General features: G+C 35.3%; 1 protein-coding gene across 3 annotated transcripts in view; it reads right to left on the reverse strand.

Annotated features, from left to right (window-relative positions):
- DENND4C (DENN domain containing 4C) overlaps positions 1–27,001 on the reverse strand; it is a 158,375-nt gene that overhangs the window by 98,346 nt on the left and 33,028 nt on the right. For all 3 annotated transcript variants that reach the window (XM_077148071.1, XM_077148069.1, XM_077148070.1), the window contains exons 2-5: positions 16,141–16,462; positions 9,007–9,259; positions 8,042–8,111; positions 6,123–6,292 (exon numbers count right to left, since the gene is read on the reverse strand). In XM_077148071.1, the coding sequence (XP_077004186.1) occupies positions 6,123–6,292; positions 8,042–8,111; positions 9,007–9,259; positions 16,141–16,445 (798 nt within the window). In that variant the 5' untranslated portion in view covers positions 16,446–16,462. The remainder of the gene's footprint in view (positions 1–6,122; positions 6,293–8,041; positions 8,112–9,006; positions 9,260–16,140; positions 16,463–27,001) is intronic.

The following is a 27,001-nucleotide window of genomic DNA, read 5'->3' on the forward strand; positions in this document are numbered from 1 at the left end:
CTGCCTTTATAGAAGTAACTTTGAATATTAATGGACTGAATTCACCAATTAAAAGATACTGATTGGCAGAATGGATTTAAAAATATGGCCCATCTATTTGCTATTTACAAAGACTCATCTTAGACCCCAAGGATAGAAATAGATTGAAAATGAAAGAATGGAAAAAGATATTCCACACGAGCTGTAACAAAAAGAAAACAGAGGTAACTATACCTACACCAGACAAAATAGACTTTAAACACAAAAGATGTCATAAGAGACAAGGAAGGATACTACACATCAATAAAAGGGACAACTCACCAGAAGAAATAATTATAAATGTTTATTCACCCAATCAAGGAGTTCCAAAGTACATGAAAGCAAACACTAGCAAAACTGAAGGGAAAAACAGATGCTTCAACAATAACAGTGGTAACTTCAATACACTGCTCTCTTCTATAGACAGAACAACCAGACAGAGAATTAACAAGGAAATAGAAAACCTAAACAATATGATAAATGAATTAGACCTAACAGACAAATATAGATTGCTACACACACAAAACACCATGATATGCATTCTATAGTACTCATGGAACATCCTCCAGGATAGATCACATGCTGCACACAAAACAGGTCTTAATAAATTTCACTGAAATTATTCAAAGCACTTTCTCTGACCATAATGGAATGAAGCTGGAAATCAATAACCACCAAAGAACCAGAACTTTCACAAATATATGGAGATTAAATAAAATATGGAAATAATTACAGATAAACAATATGATATATGGAATATACTTTAGTTGTAATAAGGGGTATAAAATGAAACAGAATTGAGTTGGTAATTTTTGAAGCTGGGTGATGAGTAATTCAGATTTATTGCCTGTATTTGAAAATTCCCACATTAGAAAGTATAAATAAGTAAATATTTGAAAAGCAGAACTAGCATCTTGGAGGCTAGCCTGCTTAACCTCCCACTGGCTATTCCTGGCATTTCACTCTCCATAAAGCTCTTGACTTAGTCTGAAGGAACCTCTTCACTCTTTTTGAACCCCCTTGAAAATCACTGCTTGAGTTATTCTAGGTTTTATTCAGTAAAACATCACCATCAAAATGTTGAATACTTTGACCGTTCTATGTTGGCTCCCCTGTAGAATCTGCTTTCGTAACTGAATTTTGGCTTCATGCCCTAGGTTTTCACTGACAAATTTCTTGTTTCACAAACAAGAAAGAGTTGACCAAAACCACTGCATTTGCTACAGGGATGTTGCTAAGGCAAACACTAGAGGATACTCCTGTTTTGTAGCATAGACTGGCGAATCTTCTTCCAATTTCCTTACAACTGCCTCCAGAATCTCAGTTTCTCACAAACTGAGTACAGTAAGAAATAGATAGTACAGTGATCTATCTCCTATCTGATGATTACCTGGAGAAAGACCCTGCAGTGGATGGATATTGCTGTAAAGAAAGAGAGGATAAACTTGCTAACAGAGTCACAAAAAACAGAAGGCAGTTTGGTCTGCTCCCACACCCACACTACTATAACATTCTACTGACATGGTGATCACTTCAAGAGTATACACACGCATCAAAATGTATCAAGATTTATATTGTAAATATGTGGTTTATTATATGTTAATTATACCTCAATAAAGCTGTTAAAATTTTTTTTAAATAATGTAGTGTGCTACTGTTCTATAGCTTGCTTTGATTCACTCAACACCATATTCTTGAAATTTCCATGTTGGTATACACAGATTCAACTTATCGATTTCAACTGCCATGTATTATTCCATTGTATGAAAACACTCGAATTTGTCTGCCCATACTTCCACTGGTGGACATTTAAATTGTTTCCAATTTTCCATTATTCCAATTAGTGCCATAATGAATATCCTCATAAATGTGTCCTCAGGTACATGTAAGAAATTACTTTAACATTCATTCCTACGAGAATTGCTGGCTTATACTACATGAACATCTTCAAGAAGTTTCTCTGATTTATACTCTCATTGGCAATATATAAAAATTCACATTTCCCCACAACCTGGACAAAATTTACTATTAACTAAAACATGGTAAACCCAATGCAGTGGTTCTCCAACTTTTTAATCCAAGGACACCCTTTACATTCCTAAAAACTGAAACTGCCAAAGAGTTTTAGTTTATGTGGAATACATCTATAAACATTTACCATTTAGAATTTAAAACTGAAGTTTTAAATGTGTATCTATTGATTCATTCTAAATGCAATTTTAAAAACTCATTACATGTTAACAGAAACAAAGGTCTTAATAAAAAATACATCAAAATAAAAACAAAATTGTTGAAGACTGGCAGTGTTTTATATTTTTGCAAATCTCTAATGTCTAGCACAATGGAAGAAAACAATGTTCAGCTCTACTTCTACATACAATTTGTTGCAATATGTTGTTTTGGCTAAAGCATATGAAAAAAAATAGCCTCTAAACATATAGGTGGCAAAGGGAAAACATCAAAAAGCCCCTGAACAAGTCCCTGAAAAATTCTCAGGGAATTCAAAGGTTCTTGGTCTACATTTTGAGACTCAGTGATCTATTGGATATGAAATAACATTCAATTGTTAATACTCATTTCTATGATCAATAGTGAGACAAGGTCTTTCATAAGTAATGGCCACAGGTTTTCTTACTCCATTAATCACCTGTCCAGTTCTTTGGTGTATTTTTCTTTAATCCTTCTCTATTTAGCTGATCTGTTACAGTTCCTTATGTATTTTCATTCACCTAAACTTACAGCATATATTTTGACTTTACTGATGCTGCCTTGACACATATTAAATTTTAATGTAGTAAAATTTTAATATAGCTGCACAAAACACAAGCAGCACAAACCAATATGTAAAAAAAACTTTACTCACTCTGAATCAAAAGGTACTGAAAAATATTCCTTCTGCTTTCAACATTTTGATTAATTCATTTCTCTCCTACTGTTTATTATTGTTAAATTTGAGTCTGCTTTTTACCATTTTTCCTGGAGAACCAACCTGTATTTGCTCTCTGACAGCTAACTTTCTTCACATTCTCAATACTGGTAGATTTCATATGGTATCTGAGTATGATTTATTTTCATTCAATCTGATTAATACATTCAATATGTTTCAATCTGAGGACTCAAGTCTTTCTTTAATCCAATAAAATTCTTCAGCAATTCTCTTCAAATACTGCTTCGTCACCATTTCCTATATTCTCTTCTAGAACGTCCATGTCTCTTAAGAGTTCCTAAATATATTTCCCCTTTGTAACCTGGGTAAATTCTGCGGTTTTGTCCTAATACCCCAACTATGTTTGGTTGAAAGTTTATTCTACTATATAATTTATTTCAATGATTACATTTTTATTTACAAAAATCTTTCATTTACAAGATTTTACTTTGTTTTTTTCTATTTATCTTTCCTTGTTTGATTTCTATCCATTTCAGGTACAAATATTTGTTTTATTTTTTAAATAAAGGAGATGCTGTTGATGAGGTATTTCTGGATAGATTTTTTAAAAACTAAGTTATATTCTATTGATATTTTTCTGTAAGTTTATTTTCATTACCTAATATATATATATTTTATTGTTAAAAGTAGCATATACAAAAAAGAAATACATTTCAAAGAACATTACAACAATTAGTTGTAGAACAGATTTCAGAGTCTGGCATGGGTTACAATTCCACAATTTTAAGTTTTTTCTTCTGGCAGCTCCAAGATACTGGAGACTAAAAGAGATATCAATAAATGCTTCTTTTATCGAGGTTATGGACAAATAAGTTAAAAAAAAAGATAAAAAAATAAATAGGGGGAGATAAAGGGTAAAAATTAGGTAGACTGAAGTACTGGTCAATGAGAGGGAAGGGTAAGGGGTATGGAATGTATGAGTTTTTTCTTTTTATTTATCTTTCTGTAGTGATGTAAATGTTCTAAAAATGATTATGGTGAAGAATATACAACTATGTGATGACATTGTGAGCCACTGGATGTATACCAGGTATGCACTGCATGTATGTGGCTATTTCTCAATAAAAATATTTAAAAAATAAAATAATAGGGGAGATAAAAGGTAAAAAAATTGGGTAGATTGAAATACCAGTGGTCAGTGAGAGAGAGAGGTAAGGGGTATGGGATGTATGGATTTTTTCTTTTTACTTCTTTTTCTGGAGTGATACAAATGTTATAAAAAATGATCATGGTGATGAATTATAACTATATGATGATACTGTGAGCCAATGATTGTATATCAGGTATGGACTATATGTATGTGTGAAGATTTCTCAATAAAAATATTTTTTTAAAAAGGAGGAAGTAGGGCGGGCCACGGTGGCTCAGCAGGCAAGAATGCTTGCCTGCCATGCCAGAGGACCCGGGTTTGATTCCCGGTGCCTGCCCACAAAAAAAAAAAAAAAAAAAAAAGGAGGAAGTATAACAGAGAAAATGAGATTTAACAAATGAGAATGGCTGCTGAATCATTATATCAATATTCCTACTAGCCTCTAGCATTTTGGGGCAGCCAAAGGGAAAATTTGAGATGATGGAATGCTACCCCACGACAAACTCTGGGATGTGTTCTGTAACTACTAGTTAAAGAGTGCTTTGAAAATTACTGCTTTTTTCTTTCTTTGCTTTGTAGACATATTATATTTTACAATAAAAAAGTTTTTTAAAGCAGAGAAATCAATATAATGATTCAACAGTCATACTCATTTGTTAAATCTCAACTTCTCTGTTATACCTCCACTTTCTCGTTTGAGCTTTCTCCCAGTCTTTAGGAGTTATGCCCATTCTATCTTTTTTATGTTGGAAAGGGTTGTTGATAATATAGGATAGGGGGATGGAACTAGTTGACAGTCTGGAGAGGCTGGCCCCTCTAAGTCTCAGGATTTATCTGACCTAGGAACCCATCTGGAGGTTATAGGTTTCTGGAAAGTAATCATAGTGCACAGAACCTTTGCAGAATTTCAGATAAAGTCCGAGGTGTTCTTTTTCTCCTAGTCAGTAGTCTGCTTTTTCACCCTCTTACTGTAGTCTTTTAATAAACAGATGTTCCTAACCCTATGAAGTTCCATTATCTATCTTATCTTTTAAGGCTGCTTTCTGTGCCCTATTTAAAATATCTTTGCCTTCTCCCTCCATTTTTAATATTTGTCATTTGGCTCTCGGTTTTGAGAAATTAGCTGTTAATCTAATAGTTACTCCTTTGAGAGCAAATCTGTCTTTTCTCTCTGGTTGTTTTTTTGTCTTAGTTTTCCACAGGTTCACTGTGATATGAAAAGAGATGGCTTTATTTTATTTTATTTTTTTCTGCTGAAGGTTCAGGGTACATCGTTAATCTAAAGACTTTTCCAACCAATCCCAGAAAACTTCAACCAACCACTGGCTCTTTGAATACTGCCTTTCCCTTTTCTAGTCACTCCTTCTGGAACTCATTAAATAACTACTAAGACTATCTGTTTCTATAATCCACAGTTTTTAACTTTTTAAAATGTTTTATATTTTTCTGGACCATATTTGAGTTAATTATCTTCCAATTCACTAATTCTCTCTACAGCCATGTCTTAGAGTCTGTTTAAAGCAGTATACATGAATTTTTAACTTTAAAGCCCATAATTTTCATTTCTAGACATCTGATACTTTTGTAACCTATCCATTTTTCAAAATATCCTGTTCACTCCTTGATGCTTTGACTCCTCTCTTAGATCTTAAATCAGTTCAATTATATTTCAACTCATAACATCTGTCATATTACCATAATATCATTTCAATGTTCTGAGGGTGCTAATCTAGCTTTTTATTGAGTCTACAGTTCTTGTTGTTTTTTTTTACATGGTGTAGTACCTATATCTTCTAACTTTTACTGTAGTCTACCTTGCAGTCTAGGTTTTAGGGGTATCTCTCCAGAGAAAGTTTAAATATGTTTCTGTAGAAACTCTAGGGGTATCATTATTCTGATATCACTTTTCACATTAATATCTCACCTTGGACATCACAGTGTAAATTTAAGCAAAAACGTCTTGTGTCCGTATAACCCTCTATTCAAACAAAACTTATACTGATTAATCATTATTATGGAATAAAATCATGGAAAAAAAATAGTTTAATCAAAGAGGCAAAAATATACCTTTTCAGCAGAAGAACCTGTCAGGACAAAAGTCGAAAAAATCGGAAGTGGGTATTTGGTCTGGGTATCCCAGCATTCGATAGTAGCTCCCATAGGAAGGCAGAAGAGAGGAACAGATTCTGAGAGTGGAAATGACTCATAGTCATCTTCTGGATATCTAAAAATTAAACCTTTTACAGAAAGGAGGAGATGATAAATTTTAAAAATTCCTTTTACATGGATTTTGTGACAATAAAATTAATAGGATACTTTAATACCAAACTTCATAGAAATATTTATAGTGGAATTTCAAGCTCAGTTTTCCTCTTACCATATCAAACATTTAAAATAAATTAATTATCTTTTGGGTTTTTTTTTGTCTATGGGATTTCTAATTAACTAAATGTAACAATGAAATTTACTAAATATGCTAGTCAAGACTCTATTCAACAGAACCACCATACTTTATATATTTTCTTCTACCTATGGTCAATACCTTGTGCAGAACGGTTAAAAAACCTATAGAAAACTTTACCAACTATTTCAACTAGTCTTCTGTATAAAACTCAGAGCAGGGACAAGTGTCATGAAATAGCAACAAGGTAACAGAAATTATTAAAGTCGCTAAACTCATTTGAGAGGGAAGTAGAATAAATGGCAGGCAACATGAAATGTAAATGAGACAGAAAGTCTTGGGATTGAGTAGAGAGTATTTGAGACTCAGAAAATAGGAGTAGGAGGCATTGTGAGAATAAAGCCCTTTTAGAATAAAAAGCAATGTGGCATCAGATTAGCCTCTGATTGTCTAATATACAGACTACCTCTAAGTCAAAAACTTGAAAAGCAGAATTCTGAGTGCAGTTTCAGTCTCCAAAACTTTGTATCTTAAAGTAACTCTCATATCAAATACCTAAGTATTTTCACAAAGCTTGTTTAACTTATTTTTTTAAGTAACACCTTCTCTCACCAAAAATCTAAAAGAAAAAAAGAGATTAGGAAATCATATACATTCAAGACATTACAACAATACTATTAAATATGTACTGAAATTCATAACTGTTAGTAGCTGCCTTTATTTTTATATTATAAACTAAATGGCTTGATTCATAGGTATGAATGTCTTCATGAGGACAATCAAGATTTTTCAGACACGAATTTACCTGACTTCTCCGAAGTAAAATTTATTAAAAAAAAACTGTGCATGATCAAAAAGTAATTGACATGGCTTCTTTTCACAAAATAGTATTCCAGTATCTCTTCTATTTACAACTGGAGCATACCTGCATTTTCAGTTATTATCCCACCATAACAGCGGGATGAAGAGGTCAAACTTAAATCTTTACAGTCCTTGATAGTTTACTGTGCAATAAGAATGTGGGGACAGATTTCTCAAACACTTCACAGCAGTTAAGATTCTCAGGCCCTTCTCTCCTCCACATAGCTGATTCTTTGTAACAAGGGAAAAAGTAAGCAAGTCCACCTTTTATGGTAGGTAATGTGATTTCAAATAAGACACAGAGAAATAAGAAATGGAAATAATAAGAAGAGGTGGTATGACAACTTTCTGATTGCCAAAATACCAAAAGGTTGAGAGTAAGCAGTTTTCCATTGATTTGTTAAAATATCAATATAGCTTAAAAGCTTGAATATATTCCACATGTTTGCTTTGGATGAAATTTCAAATTTAATTAACAACATGCTAAATGTTTGTGTTGGAGGGTATATTAATGTACAGGTATAATATATAATATATATAATAATGTATCTTGTGTAACATATTTAAGAAAACATGATTTTTCATGCTAAAATTAAAGATAATTCAATTTTATTAGATCAATTCTATAAACTATATAAAGGAGCACACATTGTTTCTTCTAGCCATATATCAATGTCCACCAATATCTGTAGTAATAGAGACAAATTGATTTTTATTTACTTACCAGCTTTATATGCTATTGAATTAGACGCGGGTACAGACTTCTTGTAACACAGAAACACACTGGAACCCCACTGTAAAATGTAAATTAGATTTAAAAAAAAAGAATAAAAAAATTGAGTGTGTCGAGTAGCTTCTAAAGATTTTGATTAGTTATTCAGAGTAGTCTATTTAAAATATACGTTTATCTAATAGACTATATAGCATAAAATAAAGTGAGTCATGCAATTGAGAACACTAAAAGAGAGGATCAGAAAATGTGGCTATGAAAATTAAACTGTTCTGAAGATAATTTTAGCAAGTTTAGAAATCAGTATTCACCCAAAGAATGTCTCTATTTCAGAGAGGTAGCACAAAGTAGAGTGGCCACTGGAGCCCAAACTAGGGAAGACTGGGGTCACAGGATGCTATGAAGTCATCACTTCTAGAGACAAACCTACCTTTACTAGTTCTGGGTATACACCATACCAAATTTAAGTCAACATTAGTGTGAACTGAAAATATTCTTCAAAATAAATCTGATCCAACAGTAAACTTTAGTTTTATAAAACTATAAATCAAATGTCCATGTGCAATTTTCTTCTTCATTATACCCTTTGAAAGAATAAGTATGTAGAACTACAATATTTAAAATAAATATAGGGGGAGTCCCTGACACGCTCCCTGGCAGTTGTCCTTGAAGATACCACTGAAACCCAAAGGTTAGTAACACAGACAATATTAAGTTAAAAAAAAAAAGAATTACCGACTTAAAATACCCATTTTCTTAATGAAATTATTTCAGTTTATCATATAGCTAAGGATTTATAAAATTATTACAATTCATAACAAACAACTATGAGACAAGAAACATGAAAATATAAACTGAGAGTAAATTATATGCCCAGTAGTAAACAGCAACACAAAAAATATCCCGTATTTTTTGGCTTCCATATCAAAACCTTGAAAACAGGACAACTTTATTCTTACCATTCCACAATTTAAGTTTTTGTCAACTTTGCAGAAGGTATGAGGAGGTGTTTCTCCTTTACTGGTTACAATAACACAGATATCAGTTACAGCCAAGGAATTCTGGGGTCGAATTGGAGGAGCCCTTCGATAAGTGATAAAGATTCTTTGTGAAGTAGTTGAACTATTGTTGACATTGGCACAACGACCATAGGGTGTGGCTTGGATCACTTCACATCCTGGAATAAGCCGTTCTTTCCCTTCATATAAAACTCTGCATGGCAGGGAGGAGACAGAATATAGAAATTAGATAGACAAGACATACAGAGAGACAGGTAAATACATTCCACATTAGCATGAGTTTTCTTCTTAAAAAATATAAGATTTGTTCTCTTCTATTATTTCGTAAATCTTAATTATGCACCAAAATTAAAACTAACGCTCTAGAAATTATAAATTTCAACTATTTTTCAACAGCTAAGCTATAATTTAATTTTAAGAAATATAAATAGGACCCAACAATTTTCTTTATTAACTGTTTATTACAAGAAACATGAAAAAAGAAATGGGCAACAGAACATCCTTAGGACAATCCCTAAAAGTTTCATTTAGATGTTTCCACGAAAAATTTTCTTCATGATTTCTGACAAAATTTTACCTTTAAAATTCTTTCATTGAAAACCATAAAACTGTTAAAGAAGAACTAAAAAAGTGGGAAAACATTTCAGGTTCATGGACTGGATTACTCAATAATGTTAAAATGGCAATATACCCCTAGATAATGTTAAAATGGCATTATAACCTAAGATTTACAGATGTAACACAGTTTGTATAAAAGTTATAGCTGCCATATTTTGCAGAAATTAACAAACTGATCCTAAACTTCATGTGGAAAGGCAATGAACCCAGTATAGCCAAAATGATCTGGGGCGGGCCACGGTGGCTTAGCAGGCAAGAGCATCCCGGTTCAATTTCCAGTGCCTGCCCATGTTAAAAAAATAAAAAAAACCAAAATGATCTGGAAAAAGGACAAAGTTGGAGAATTCCCACTTTTCAATTTCAAAACACAAACCTATGGTAATCAAGACAGTGTTGTGCTAACATAAAGATAAACACATAGGTCAATGGAATAGAATGAAGTAAAAAAAATAAGCCCTTATTTTTAGTCAATCGATTTTCCACAAAAGCATCAGTAATTCAATGCAGTCTTTTCAACAAACAGTAATTTTTGGATACATGGAAATACAAATGCAGAAGAATGAGTTGGACACTTCTTTCTTGCATTATACACCAAAGAGACTCAAAATGGATCAAAGAATGTAATGTAAGAGTTAAAATCTAAAACACTTTGGGGAAAAAACAGGAATAAATCTTCATGGCCTTGGATTAGGCAAAGTCTTCTTAGTATGACACCAAAAACACAAGTAACAAAAGAAAAATATATAAATTAGACTTTATCAAAATTAAAAACTTCTGCACTACAAAGAATAGCATCATTAAGAAAATGAAAAGACAACTACCAAATGGGAATAAATACTTGCGAATCCTGTATCTGATAAGATATTTGTATCCAGGGTATGTAAAGAACTCCTACAGCTCAATATAAAAAGATAAATAACAATTTTAAAATGGGCCAATGTCAGGTAAATTCACTGTCCTCCCTCATGCATGGGACATGACTCCCAGGGATGTAAATCTCCCTGGCAACATGAGACAGAAAGCCCAGGATGAGCCAGGACCCAGCATGAAGAGATTGAGAAAGCCTTCTTGACTAAAAAGGGGAAGAGAGAAATGAGACAAAACAACATTTCAGTGGCTGAGAGATTTCAGACAGAGTCAAGAAGTTATCCTGGAGGGTTAGTCTTATGATTATATAGGTAACCCTTTTTTAGTTTATGGTGTATTGGCGTGGCTAAAGGGAAGTACCTAAAACTGTTGAGCTGTGTTCCAGTAGCCTAGATTATTGAAGAAAATTGTATAAAGATATAACATCTACAATATGACTGTGGAATTGTGAAAACCTTGTATTTGATGCTCATTATATCCAGGGTATGGACAGGTAAGTAAAAAATATGGGTTAAAAAATTAAGTAATGGGGGGACAAGGGTAAAATAAATTGGGTAGATGGAAGTACTAGTGGTCAATGAGAGGGAGAGGTAAGTTGTGTGGTATGTATGAGATTTTTCTTTTTATTTCTTTTCCTAGAGTGATGCAAATGTCCTAAAAAATGATCACGGTGATGAATACACAACTATGTTTTGATATTATATATTGTGAGGCATTGATTGTACACCATGAATAGAATGTATGTGCATGAACATTTCTCAATAAAAAAAAAAATGGGCTGGGTGAATGGTACATAGAAACTCTGAACTATTTTTGAAATTCTTCTGTAAATCTAAAATAATTTTAAAATAAAACATTTTCTTTTACTGGTGAAGTAACTCTGAAACTGTATGTGTAAGATAAAACAGTACATAATGTATTTATGTTACTTGGAACCAAGATTTTCAGTGCAGAAAAACAAATACAATTCAAAATGCATTAAGAAAAAGCCCTTTAATAGTAAATTTGAACTTGAACTATTAATATGAGCTCATGATTTTAAAAAAAATATATATATATATACACATATACACGCACACACAAATATATAAAATATTTCCTAGATTTGTCACCCCAGTAGCAATGAATACACCTAGTTACAGATTTTTATTGAAATAGTAGCCAGACTGAAAGGGCTCCATTAGCCAAATTTGGAAGAACTTGACAAAACAGAATAGGGAACAGAACTGATTTTCTCACACAGAATAAATAAAAATGCACGTCCTCAATTATACTCAAAATCATGGAGAAAGAATAGAAAAATTTCATTACAAAAAAAAGTTAATGATTATTTTTTAAATTATAGAATTCATATTATGGTAAGTTGATAATTAAAAAGTATTGGTAGAGACCCTTGAGGGTTCCAAACGAGGTGATTTGTGTGGAAGGGGGCAGGTTCCATATATATTAAACTATTAAACTTTCCCATCTGGGAAACCCTGGGTACCCTCTCAACTATTGAGGAATCCTAGGAAAATAGGCAGGGCTCTGGATTTCGAGGCTTGTTCTTATGAATCTTATTTCTTTAGGGGAGAAGTTAAGACTACCCATAATGAGGCCTGAGAGTTGCCTCCAGGAGGCCTCTTTTTTGCTCAGATGTGGCCTCTCTCTCTAGGCCTACAGGAAAATCATTGCCTTCCCCACTACGTGGTAAAAACCCATTCAGGGGTGAATATCTGAGAGCGCAAGGAATAACTCTCAGGGATGGGTCTGGCCCTGGTGCCATGAGATCGGCTGCACCTTTCTGACAAACTGGGGGAAAAGAAGTATAATGAGATAAGGCATCAACGGCCAAGAGAGATCAGGTATTCTACAGTCTGCTCTTATGTAAGTTGCGGTTAGATAGCACTGATTGCCATGGTTTGCTGGGCCCCAATCAACATCACTCCTATTGACTCTTAACACAGAGGGATCGAACTGAGACTCTATACAGATTCATGCACTAGGTTTACCTTCCTAAAACATATAATTCCCACAGGGTTCCTGGGTCAGATAAATCCTGAAGCTCAGAGGCACCAGCCTCCCCAAGATTATCAACTAATCATATCCCCCTATCCTTCAGTGTATGTATCTTCAGATATATTCTGAGGAATTTATGAATGAAATATATTCTGAAGAATTTATGAATGAAATGCTATGTGGAATCTGCTTTGAAATAATTCAATGCACAAAATATAGAAAGAAAATAATACATTAATTAATTTTTTTGAAGCTAAGTGATGGGCATTATAATATTCTCCATAATTTTGCATATATTTTTAAATTTTTCCAATGTGGAAAATTTCAAATTTAAAGGAGACCCAAATAAAAAGAGAAACTAACCTATGTCCAACAGCAGCACTGGACTTAACTGTTCTTATTAAAATATGTAAAATATTAAACCTGAGATTAATGTAAAGATATTGCCATACTCAAAAACATAAAGAGCTATAGATGACAAAATGAAAAATAAGAGGGGGAAAAATGGGCAAAAATTGTCTGTACACTAACAAACATTAAGAAAACTTTATGGAATAAATATTAATAATAGATATAAAAGATCAGAGAAGAAACTGGGCAGCTAATAAAATAAAATGTGTATTAGCTGAGCCAGATGACTTCTCTCTCAGAACTTAGAAACATAATGACATGCTACAGAACTCAGAAATTCATAGGAACTGGCCTGTAGTTACCACATGGCTAGTTCCTGAAAGTTAAACACCTACCCAAGTTAAAATATTAATTATATATAAATTACACATATTTTCATTCTAACTTAGCACATCTCCAACATAACCTCAGGGATGACATTAAGAGTAGCATGGGGCTAAGAACACAGACTCTGAATAGTTCTGCCATTACTAGCTATGAGACTTTGGGAGAAATTACTCTATTCGCCTCATTCTCCTCATCTGTAAAATAGGGCAAATAATAGTATTTACAATACAAGGTAGTTTTATGGGTATTAGGAAGCTATATGTAAAGTACTCAGAATAGTGTCTGGCACATACTGAGCATTACATAGTGTTATCAACCATTACCATGGCCAATCCTGTTATTGTTATTAGTTAGCAAGGCTTTGGAACCATTCCTCCAGTTCCCCCTCAAGAATTTATGTCCAACCTAAAATTTTATTTTCAAGAAGACTATCAGTAAACAAAAGAAACTCTTTTAGACTATATCATAAAATACTTAACCTTTTGGCATCCTATCTTATGAAGTTACTGAAGGAAATGTTCCAACAAAACAGGGGAATTAGTTAAGATCTAGACCATAGGTAATCTAGTTCAATTAAAAGACAAAAGTTATCCAAAGATGATACCCATGCAGCAGAATAGAGCAGATACCTCAGAATGGGGGAGTAAAGAATGGAAAAAAAAAAAGAAAGTAAACTCCTAACTAAATTTAAGGATATGTTATGGTTAAAGCATATAGAAAAAGTAATAAAAGATCAAAGAGTAAGAATTAGCTCTAAGAAACACAAAAAAGATAAAGAAATAAAATCATGGTCCACATGATTCAGCTAAGAATAATGCTTAATCACAGTAATGTAAAACTTTAACCAAGAATTTTGATAGAACTATATCTGACCAATGTGGGGAAGAGAAAATTGGGTCTATGTAAGAACAGATGTATCTGAAGGCAGAGGTTGAAAAGATAACTAAATCTTCACTTTCCAAGGCTGGAAGTCAATATAAGTACATTATTTAAAAATGCAAAAGGATATAAGTAATAATTCCTAGTACTTATTATGTGCCAGGCCTTATTCTAAGCACTTCATACATTTATTAACTTATATGTAACTGAACCAACCCTGTAAAATAAATATTAGTACTATTCCTATTTTACAAATGAAGAAGCACAAAGAGGGTAAGTAACTTGTCTTATGTCACACAGTTAGTACCAGAAGAAAACATCTAAAGCAGCTGAAAGTGATTGCCTTTGGGAATTAAGAATTAGGGCTGGGGAGAGGTAAGATAAGGGAATGCTTGTCATATTTCATTATAAGCCATGAAGAACTATCTGACTTATTAAACAAGTCAAATGTATTACTTCAATAAAACATTAAAATTAATTTAAAATGAACAAAAAAAATATTAAGTTGGAGAAGTGACCAGAACAGATTAAAGATAATGATCTCATCCATATCAATTACCAATCCATTTTAAATATTGTCAGAGTCAATGCTGTTTTCATCATATTACTTCCTCGCTTAAAAACCTTCATTATTTCCTTACACTCTATTGCTTTAAGCTTATTTTATAGTTGACTTCCAAGGTCCTCCATAAAATGGCCCAATTCTATGCATTATTATTTTTATTTTATTATTTTGTATTCCTCCTAAATATGTATCTTCTAAAATAAAGCCAACTGCCTCAGTATTCTACTTACTTCAGCCTCACTAGTGGTTAATACTGTTCTCTATGCCTGAAAAAATTTTCATTTTCACTGACAATTATTCATATTTTTCACATGCCTATTTCCTGAAACTGTCTATGACTCTTTCAACATTTGGTGAACTCCTTTCTTCCACCCATCTCTATAAGTTGATATCATACAATTTATTGCTTATCATGCCGTCCTGCACAGGCTGCCTCTGTTTTACAAATGTTAGTCTTATCTCCACAAACAATAACTTCTTAAAGGCAATGACTATCTTATAACTCTAACTTCCTGGGATGTTCTCAAATAAACTAATGGATGGTAATTATAGTAAAAAAAAAAAAAAAAAACCTTGATATATGACATGAATGAATGGTATAAAAGTTATTACAGGTATTCTAAACAGACATCATATTCACAAAAGAGTCAATGTCAACATTTCTGAAAAAAGTATTTTACAGGACAGGCCACGGTGGCTCAGCAGGCAAGAATGCTCGCCTGCCATGCCAGAGGACCTGGGTTCGATTCCCGGTGCCTGCCCATGTTAAAAAAAAAAAAAAAAGTATTTTACAAAGAAGGTTCTTTACTGACTGTGGACTAGATACTAACTGCCTCATAACAACTACATTCTTTCCAAGCTCTAAATACCCTTCCCAGCACTAAAACCACACAGCACAAGTGAATTTTTTTAAAACAAAAATGCTTCTTTGTTAAATGAGATCGGAACATCACAAAAACTCATTTCATAATTGAAGGAGTCCTTACAAAATATAGTCTCTTTTATTGTAACTTCTAGCTCTTGAACATTTATTTAACAAACTTATCTGATAAGTACCTCAAGAAACAGAATCACATTTCAGGCTCTAATGCCGTTACAATAATCTTTTTTTTTTTTTAACATGGGCAGGCTCAGGGAATTGAAGCTTGGTCTCTGGCATGGCAGGCAAGAATTCTTGCCCTGAGCCACCATTGCAGCTCCCTCAATAATCTTTTGAAAGCCAATGATCTAATGATTGAAGTACAATGTAGAGAAATTCAGTAATGTGTGTAAAGTTACATTGTATCTGATTAGTCTTGACTCTGAAGTAAGAAATAATAATAAAAGTATCAAGGATTTCAAATTTCTCCTCTCACGCATCTTTTATTCCCTTCCATACAGCAAAAAAATAAATTAATTAATCACCATACCCAATATCTGTAAGAGGTGGTTTATCCCGCCCTCTCTTATAACAGAGGAAAAGTTCTGGGCTTTTCAGACTTCCATAGTTCAAGTTTGCTTGGAGAGCTGATGGAGTGGCTTCAACACACGTGTAACCTTCAGGGACTGTCTCCCCGGCTGATTTGATAATGACAGCAATGTCTGTAATTGGAGCTTTAGGTCCAGTTGACTTAGTATCTAAACGATTTATTTCTTGGTCCAAAAGAGTGGATGTATCAGTAAGACCTGCTACAACAAAGTAGTCTGTCACTCTTGGCCCTTTGTCTTCTATCATGACTGCTATTATATTTCCTAGAAAAAAGAAAAAAAGACTAAATTAAAATACTTTTATCCTGACTCACTAAAATGAAAATAACCGTTAGTTAAGAGAGATCAACTAGTACACCTTCCAATTGGATTTATAATCAAATTGTTGTCATTCTGTAGAAACAGCCTCCTTTGGTCCCATCTTGTCAGCTTATACCTTCTACAGTATACATGTTTACGGGATCAGTTCTTTGGTCAGCTTTTATCTTCTACAATGTACATGTTTACAGGCTCAATTCATTGGCAAGCCAAAAGCATTCCTTTCATATGCCTAAGGTTCTATTAGAAATGATCAAATCCTGTGAGGTAAACTAAGGTGCTTTCCTATGACAAAATGCACTTGATCAATATTCAAACCATTCTCTTAAGTTACAGAAGAATTCCTAGAGATAAATTTCACATTTAAACAGAGTATATCATGACCTAATCAAGGTCTAACACAGAATAAATGAAATAGTAACAAACATAATTAAGCTAGTCTCTCAATCGTTAGGCTTTTTGTTTCTTGTAGGTAAGAAATTTAACACACAGTATAAAATAAGTAATTTTAAGGATCATTAAATATTTCATATATAAACACTGAAGAGCTTAAAAAACTACAAGAGAAGAAAATAAATGTAAAATACACATTGAGATTTAGGTGGTACACAACAGAAACCCAGTGAATATGAATGTCAAGAATTCAATGACCTTTAAATTCAGTTTGGATTGTCCCATTGTTATAGGGCTAAGAATAAATTAAGCTTCTGAGGTTTAAATATTTCCATGGATTTTTATGTGCTTTGTGAAGACAACTTTACTGCGGGTATAATTTGCATACAGTAAAGTACATATATTAAAAACATACAATTTTTATAAGGTTTGACAAATATATACACCTTTGAAACCTTTACTACAATCCATATAGTGAACATATCCAACACCAAGCAAATTTTCCTCAAACTATTTCATTATCCCTCTCTTCCATCCCTCTCCAAGCAACACATGATCTGCTGTCACTATTGATGAGTTTCTAGAAGTTATACAAATGTACTCATACAGTATGTACCCTTTTTCCGTCTGATTTTTTTCTAATTTCTGGTGTTTTTTACTCATCATAATGTTTTGAGATTCATCCATGTTGTATGTATGAACTTTTTTTCTTATTGCTGAGTAGCATTTCATTGTAAAATTATACCAAAACACATTTATCCATTCACATAATAGGCATTTTGGTTATTTCCAGTTTGGGGCTATTACAAATAAAGCTGCTATGAATAGTCATGTATAAGCCTTTATTTGGACATATGCTTTTCACTTCTCTTGGGTAAATTCCTAGGATGCAATGTCTAGATTATCCGGTAGGTTTAGGCATTTTTAAGGAACTGCTAGTTTTTTATAGTGAGTGTACTAGTTTATATTCCTACAAGCTACATAAGTGAATTCCAGTTGTTCCACATCCTCTTCAATATTTTATATGGTCAGTATAAGATTTGGGATGTAATTTGAAGGCAAAAATGCTGCTGATGGGTTGGATGTATGAACGAAAAAGAGAAAGCCAGGATGTTGAAAATAGATGGCAGTTATTTTAAAATTTTAACTTATGTGTGAGACTAAAGCAAAAAATGTTTATTTGGTACAAAATTTATATTTTGACTAGAGCAGTTCCTAATATAACTTAAGTGGACGGTTTAATTGAACACCATAAGTACATGGGTAGGGCATGAGATTTTGTAGGTTTATCCAGAGTGATGCCCTGATAAATCCCAGAGTGATCTGAACAGTGAATAAAAAAGTATTTGCAAAGTCCCCTTGGTGGAATGGTGAGAAAGGGGCAAATTCAACCTCCCCAAGTGGAGAATTCTTCTCACAAGCAGCGGGGCAACCAAAGCAATAGGCTGAGCCCTCAATCTTGGGGTTTGTTCATATAAAACTTAACCCTGCAAAGGAAACACACCCAGAGAACCTCTTTTGTTGCTCAGATGTGGCCTCTCTCTCTCAGCCAACATGATAAGCAAACCCACTGCCCTCCCCCTCTCTACATGGGACTCCCAGGGGTGTGGACCTTCCTGACTACATGGGACAGAAATCTTAGAATGAGCTGGAACACAGGATCAAGGGACTGAGAAAACCTTCTCAACCAAAAGAGGGAAGAGCGAAATGAGACAAAATAAAGTGCCAATGGCTGAGAGATTCCAAACAGAGTTAGAGGTTATCCTGGAGGTTATTCTTACGCATTAAATAGATATCACCTTGTTAGTCAAGATGTAATGGAGAGGCTGGAGGGGACTGCCTGAAAATGTAGAGCTGTGTTCCAGTAGCCATGTTTCTTGAAGACAACTGTATAATGATAAAGCTTTCGCAATGTGACTGTGTGACTATGAAAATCTTGTGTCTGACGCTTCTTTTATCTACCTTTACAGAGTAGTAAAACATATGGATTAAAAATAAATAATAGGGGGAACAAATGCTAAATTTAGTAGATTGAAATGCTAGTGATCAATGAAAGAGAGGGGTAAGGGGTATGGTATGTATGAACTTTTTTCTGTTTTCTTGTTATTTCTTTTTCCAAATTGATACAAATATTATAAGAAATGATCATGATGATGAATATACAACTATGTGATATTATGAATTGCTGATTATATATGTACAGTGGAATGATCATATGGTAAGAATGTTTGCGTTTGTTCATGTTTAAAAAAATTAAAAATTAACATAAAGAGAAAGCCAGAATGATTTCCCGTTTGGGGCCTGAAAAGTGGGTGAATAGGATGCCATATATTGAGAGGGTAAAGTATGACAGTAAGATGGATTTATAGAAATAAACCAAGAATTCCATTTTGGACAGGGTAAGTTTGAAATGTCTATTTAAAAATTTTCAACAAATAGAGAAGACAATATAATACGGAGTTTGATGAAAATGCCAAGGCAAATTAATGATTCCTATAGCAATGGAATTATAAGTGATGAGTATTGATAAAGGAAAAGTCTAAGGTCTAAGTGTAAGCCACTCCAACCTTTAGAAATTAGGGAAGAAAATCTATAAAATAAGAGGAGGTGCCATAAACCAGAAAAGAAATCAGGATGGCATAGCATCCAGAAAAACATGAAGTTTTTCAAAAAGGAGAAAATGACCCATCGTGTCAAACACTGATGGGAATGTAGAATAACATCTTGTCAGAACTAATAAGAACGGTTTTAACTTTGTGGGGGAAGAGCCCAGCCTGGAGTGGGTTCAAGAGAAAATGCAAAATAAGAAATCAGAGACATGAGGTATGAGCAATTGTTTTTTATTGTTTTTGCTATAAATGAGAAGAAAAGAGAGTATAAGTGTGTGTATGTATATATGTAAGTGTGTGATTGGGAACTGACAGTTATTTGAGATCAGTGTTACTACAGCACATCTATTTAGTTAGAAAAATGATTCAGTAAGGAAGCTGGAGAAGGGGTCGTGGAAGATGGCAGAGCAGGGAGTTCCAGAACTGAGTCCTTTCACCAAAACTATTAAACACACAGGAATTGTCTGAAACAACTATTTTGAAACTCTGGAAGCCAGAAGTACACTGAAAGGCATCCAGGGAAGAGTAGGAGGAAGAGGCTGATAAATTAAGGTAAAGATTAGTAAACTGATCTCTCCTTGCTGAGTGGCTACTGTCACCAACCAGTACCTATCCCCTACTCTCACAGCAGGCCACTGAGAGATCCAGCCTCTGGCTAACTTTCTGGTGACAGAAAGGGATGCAAAAATCCTATTTCCCAAGAATGAGTGGGCACGGATGATCACTGATCATGGTTTTTGATTAGTGATTTCAAATCTCTGGGGGTCTGGCTCTGAGGTCAACCATTGTTTCAACCCATCCTGGAAACAGACCATGGCAGCCATTCTTTCAAGTCCTCCCACACCCCCAAAAAAGGGAGCAGCACCATTGTTTCAAACCTCCATGGACAAGGGCTGCATGTGGAACTAAAGACTCCAAGGCCACAGGGGACAGTAGTTATAGGTTTACATTTGCTGGGCAGGTCAGGAAAGATCAGCTTTGTGTCTCTTTGGAGCTGGCACCATTCCTGATCCCTCGCAGGTATACGTTGAAGTCAGCCCTGTTTGGGCTGGGGATATCATGCTCAGCATGCCCCCTTCTCAAAATTTGCTTCCAAGGCAAAATTAGCTTGAGACAAGGAAAAGACTATACAAAACCATAGAGGCAGACAGTATGTGTCAAAGGCTTGCCAGCTTCAAACACCTGGGAGAGGGAGGTCGGTCTATGGTAAACTGCAGAGACAATCAAACTCCTGTAAACAGGATAACTCCAAAACAACTAAAAAGCAAAGGCCCAGTTCAAGACAGAGGCCCAGAAAGGGAGGCCAAAATGACTGCGTACTGTATTCACCTTAGGCACACCTTAGTGATAGGAGGGGTGAAACACAAGGAAGTCTTTACCTTATCACCAGCTGCTTACAAAATCAAGAAAACAGAATGTCAGGGAATAAATTCCAGAGTTAACATTTTAAAATATTGAAATATACAGTGTGCAACAAGAGTACAAAACAAACAAAGTATCAGGAAATGATGGTCCATCCAAAGGAAAAAGAAAAAAATCCAAAAAAACACCACCAAAGATGACGAGAATGTGGACATACAAGACAAGATCTTTAAAACAAAAATCATAAAAACACTCAAGGGGAAGAAAGAAAACACAGAGAAAGAACTAAAGGATATCAGGAAACAATGAATTGGAACACTGAGAGTCTTAGAAAAAGGATAGGAATTTTAAAAAGAAACAAAAGAGAAAAGGGTGTTGAAGACTACAGTAACTGAAACGAAAAATTCCCCTGGCTAAAAAGCACATGAAAAGATGCTCAAATCACTAGGTATTAGGGAAATGCAAATCAAAAACACAATGAGGTATTATTTCACACCTACGAGAATGGCCACCATTTAAAAAAAGAAAAAGGAAAACAAAACTACAAGTGCTAGAGATGATGGGAAAAATAGGAACACTTATTCACTGCTGCTGGGAAGGAAGAATGGTACAGTCACTCTGGAAGGCAGTTTGGCATTTCCTCAGAAAGCTAAATACAGAATTGCCATATGATCTGACAATACCATTACACGGTAAATACTAGGAAAAATTGAAAGCAGGTATGAGAACAGATATTTGCACACCAACGTTTATAGCAGTATTATTCATGACTGCAAGTGGAAACTGCCCAAGTGCCCATTTAATAGATGAATGGAAAAAGAAACTGGTATATACATATAACAAAATATTATGCAGCTCTAAGAAGGAATGACATCCTGATGCATGCAACCATACGAATGAACCTTGAGGACATTATGTTGAATGAAATGAGCCATTCACAAAAGTACAAATACTATATGGTCACACTAGTATGAACTAATTATAATGAATCAAGCCTAGTAGTTAAATGCTCCAGAGTGAGTAACCAGGAAATAGAGGATAGAAAATGGGCACATACTTATAATCTGTAAAGAATGTTTAATAAGGTTGAATGTAAATGTTCAGGAACAGATACCACAATACTATGTGATGATAGTATAATACTGTACATGCAAATGACAATGCTCAATCAAAGAATGGTTGAAAGTGAAGTTGCGTGTGTCACTAAAAGAAAGTAAGATGATAAAACATGGGACCATATATCAGTGAAACCTAACCACACGTTAATTGTACAAATTTAAGAAATTTCTGAGGTGGGTCCAGATGGTCACTTAGTGAGGTATGGAATTCAGTTCATCCTCTAGTAAACAGCCAGGAATAGTACAGAACTACTTGGGGTTACATCAGTGACCAGACACACAGCATATAGCAGTCTGAACCAACAGGACCAGCTGAGACCCCACACAGAACTGTCCCTCAAGCTGCAGAGGCCAGCGTCCCTCCACCACAGACAGAGCAGGCTAGTTTCCAGAAGAGAAAGGAAAAGACCTTACTAGCAACAAGGGTTTAGCTAAACCAGGTCCAACTGTAGAATTAATTAACAAATTCTGACAACTGACAAGAAGCAATCAGCACAGATAAACCTGGAATAAGCACTAACGGTGCTAGGAGTTTCTGTCCTGGCAGAAAGGGGGCGGGACTGATGGAAAAGAAACAACAAGCAGAGGTTTTTTTTGAGTGGGACAGCACAAAATACTGGAAAAGGGCTGGACATTAAGAAAATGGGGCACAGAGGGCCTGGAGTTACAAAATCACAAACTAACTTTAGCTGTTGAGTGACAAACCCCAGGAGCCAAGGTCTCTCTGAAAAGGTTTTTGTTGTTGTTGCTTTTCTACTCCTTAACAGCTCATTTGAAAGAACTGGAAGTCTTTTCAGGCTCCAGCGCTGAAGAAGTCAGGGGCAGAATTAACCTTGTCTGAGAGACAAGGTAATTAGTCAGGTAAGGAGTTAATTTCCTAAAGGCCGTACCTTTCCCAAGAGAAAAGTGGGACCCAGCACAAGTGGAATCCCTCCTTCAAAGAATTCAGGCCCAGAGCCTGGAAAATCAAAGCAATTAATGCCAACCCTAAAACCTCACCTCTGTCTCAACCATACCTTGGCAGGGAGAGTCTGCTAAAACAAGTCACCACATCACTTTACACTGGTGGGAAGCCACAGGCAGACAAGTACTACATGCTGGCCATGGTAGAAAAAGCACAGTCTAGAGGCTTCATAAGAAAGTCTGACAACCTGCTTGCTGGGTCTCAACCTCAGGGAAAACTGATGCTAGTGATTCTTTTCTCCTAAAAGGAGGCCAGCAGAGTCTGGGAAAATCTGACTGGGGTTTGTAATATCTGAGGAGATCCTACACACACACACACACACACACACACACACACACACACACACACACACACACACACACACACACACACACACACACACACACACACACACACACACACACACACACACACACACACACACACAAAGGCTCCATATAGGCAGGGCAAGAAACAGAAAAACAAGAACTGAAAAATCCTGATCAGTTAAACAGAACCTATACTAGAGGTCTAGAATAAGCTGAAGGAAATATCAAAGAACAGATAGAGAACAAAGCCATGCAGCAAGAAAATCATAGGCACAGGAGTGAAAGCAACCTCCATAATAAACTAATTAAGGAAATCAAATGCCTGGCCACCAGCAAAAAATAACAAGTCAAAATAGGAATATCAAAGATATAGCCCAAAGAAACAAACCATAATGAGACTACAGGAGTTGAAACAACTAATTCAGGATGTTTGAACGGACAAGGAAAATCTCATCAAAAATCAAATTAATGAGTTGAGGGAAGATAATAAAGAAGACATTGGGCAAATAAAAGAATGAATCTAAAGTCTGAACAAATAATCAAAAAACTTGCTGCAATGAAAGGCACAATAGCAGACATGAAAAAAAAGAAATGAAAACCTACAACAATACATCTGAAGAGGCAGAAGAAAAGATTAGTGAACTAGAGGACTGTACAACTGAAACTCGAAACACAAAAGAAAATATAGAGACAAGAATGGAAAAATACAAGCAGGGTAGACTTCCGGGTCAAGATGGCGGCTCAACAACGTGCGCATTTTAGTTTGTCCTCCAGAACAACTACTAAATAACCACAAACAGTATAGAACAGCTTTCGGAGCCACGACAGTAAATAAACAAACAGCGTACCCCAGTCTGGACCAGCTGGACAGGCTGTAAGCACTGCCCAGAACCATGAGTTCTCAAAGCTGCGGTAGCCAGCGCTCCTCCCGCACAGGCCGCTTTCCAGAGGGGAAAGGAAAGGACTTTACCAGGAGCAGGGACTAGGCACAATCAAACGCCAATTGTGGAGCTAATTAACAAATTCTGACTACTAAAAATAGGCCCCCAGCTTAGCAGAACCTGATCAAAGCAGAGGTTGCTCATTTTTGCCCCAGCGCCAAGGGGGCAGGACTGACAGAAAAAGGGGGGGGAAAAAAAGAAGGAAACAGAGGTTTTTGTGGCTGTATATCTACAAAGGCTTGACTGCCTCTGGATATAGCGGCAGGCCTTTTCAAGCTGCAAATGCCCCAGGCATAGGCAGAAGTGAGCTCTTTTGGGGGTTTATCTGGAGCTTGTACCTTCCCCAGGGGAGGGGTGAAGCCCGACCCAGGTGGAATCCCTCCATCAAGGAATTCAGACACCAGGGCTTGGTAATTTGAACCCATTAAAAACAGCCTACAACCTCTCCCCTGTCTCCACCACACCCCCAGCAGGGAGAGTCTGCCAAAGTTAAAGGTACCGCATCATCTTATACTGGTGGGACCTGCAGTCAGACAAGCGCCACACACAGGGCAGGATAAGAAAAACAGAGTCCAGAGACTTCACAGGAAAGTCTTTCAACCTGCTGGGTCTCACCCTCAGGGAAAACCGACGCAGGTGACTCTTTCCTCCTGATAGGAGGCCAGTTTGGTCTGGGAAAATCTGCTGGGGTATATAATATCTAAGTAGACCCTCCTCAGTGTGTGTTGGGGGAAGGCACTGCACAAGCAGGGCAAGAAACAAGAAAACAAGAACTGTAAAATTCTCCTCTGTTAAACAAAAATTAAGCTAAAGGTCCAGATAAAGCTGAAGGGAATGTCAAAGAACAGACAGACAACAAATCCATCCAGCAAGAAAACCCTAGATAAAAGAAGTGAAAGCAATCTCTAGAATAAACAAATTAAGGTAATTAAATGCTTAGACGCCAGCAAAAAATAACAAATCACACTGGGAAAATTGAAGATATGGCCCAGTCAAAGGAACAAACCAACAATTCAAATGACATACAGGAGCTGAAACAATTAATTCAGAATGTAAGAACAGACATGGAAAACCTCATCAAAAATCAAATCAATGAATTGAGGGAGGATATAAAGAAGGCAAGGAAAGAACAAAAAGAAGAAACTGAAAGCCTGAAAAAACAAATCACAGAACTTATGGGAATGAAAGACACAGTAGAAGAGATGAAAAAAACAATGGAAACCTACAATGGTAGATTTCAAGAGACAGAACACAGGATTTCAAAACTGGAGGATGGAACATCTGAAATCAGGCAAGAAAAAGAAAATACAGGGAAAAAAATGGAAAAATATGAGCAGGGTCTCAGGGAATTGAAAGACAATATGAAGCGCACGAATATACGTGTTGTGGGTGTCCCAGAAGGAGAAGAGAAGGGAAAAGGAGGAGAAAAACTAATGGAGGAAATTATCACTGAAAATTTCCCAACTCTTATGAAAGACTTAAAATTACAGATCCAAGAAGTGCAGCGCACCCCAAAGAGAATAGAACCAAATAGACATACTCCAAGACATTTAATAATCAGAACATCAGAGGTCAAAGAGAAAGAGAGGATCTTGAAAGCAGCAAGAGAAAAGCAATCCATCACATAAAAGGGAAGCCCAATAAGACTATGCGCAGATCTCTCAACAGAAACCATGGAGGAGAGAAGACAGTGGGATAATATATTTAAATTACTAAAAGAGAAAAACTGCCAACCAAGAATTCTATATCCAGCAAAATTGCCCTTCAAAAATGAGGGAGAAATTAAAACATTTTCAGACAAAAAATCACTGACAGAATTTGTGACCAAGAAACCAGCTCTGCAAGAAATACTAAAGGGAACACTAGAGACAGATACGAAGACAGAAGAGAGAGGTGTGGAGAAGAGTGTAGAAAGGAAGACTATGAGTAAAGGTAAAAGAAGGCAAATTAGATATGTATACAATATCCAGAAGGCAAAATAGTAGAAGAAAGTACTACCCATGCAGTAATAACATTGAATGTTAATGGATTAAACTCTCCAATCAAAAGACATAGTCTGGCAGAACGGAATAAAAAACAGGGCCCATCTATATGCTGTCTCTACTCAAAGGACACGAGGCCAAGGACACAAATGGACATTTACATACCAATGTTTATAGCAGCATTATTAACAATTACCAAGAGATGGAAACAGCCAAAATGTCCATCAACAGACAGTTGGCTAAACAAACTGTGACATTTACATAAGATGGAATAGTATGCAGCTGTTTAAGATAGAATAAAGTTACGAAGTATGTAACAACATGGATGGACCTTAAGGACATTATGCTGAGTGTGATTAGCCAGAAACAAAAGGACAAATACTGTATGGTCTCACTGATATGAACTGACATTAGTGAATAAACTTGGAATATTTCCTTGGTAACAGAGACCATCAGGAGATAGAAATAGGGGAAGATAGTGGGTATTGGAGCTGAAGGGATACAGATTGTGCAACAGGACTGAATATAAAAACTCAGAAATGGACAGTACAATATTACCCAACTGTAATATAATTATGTTAAAACACTGAGTGAAGCTGCATATGAGAGTGATAGAGGGAGGAGGGCTGGGGCATAAATGAAATCACAAAGAAAGACAGATGATAAAGATTGAGATGGTGTAATCTAGGAATGCCTAGAGTGTATAATGATAGTGACTAAATGTACAAATTTTAAAAATGTGTTTGCATGAGGAAGAACAAAAGAATGTCTTTACTGCAGTGTGCTGAAAATGGATGGTACTTAATAT

Source organism: Tamandua tetradactyla, chromosome 2 (genome assembly GCF_023851605.1).
Source record: "Tamandua tetradactyla isolate mTamTet1 chromosome 2, mTamTet1.pri, whole genome shotgun sequence".
Lineage (NCBI taxonomy): Eukaryota > Metazoa > Chordata > Mammalia > Pilosa > Myrmecophagidae > Tamandua > Tamandua tetradactyla.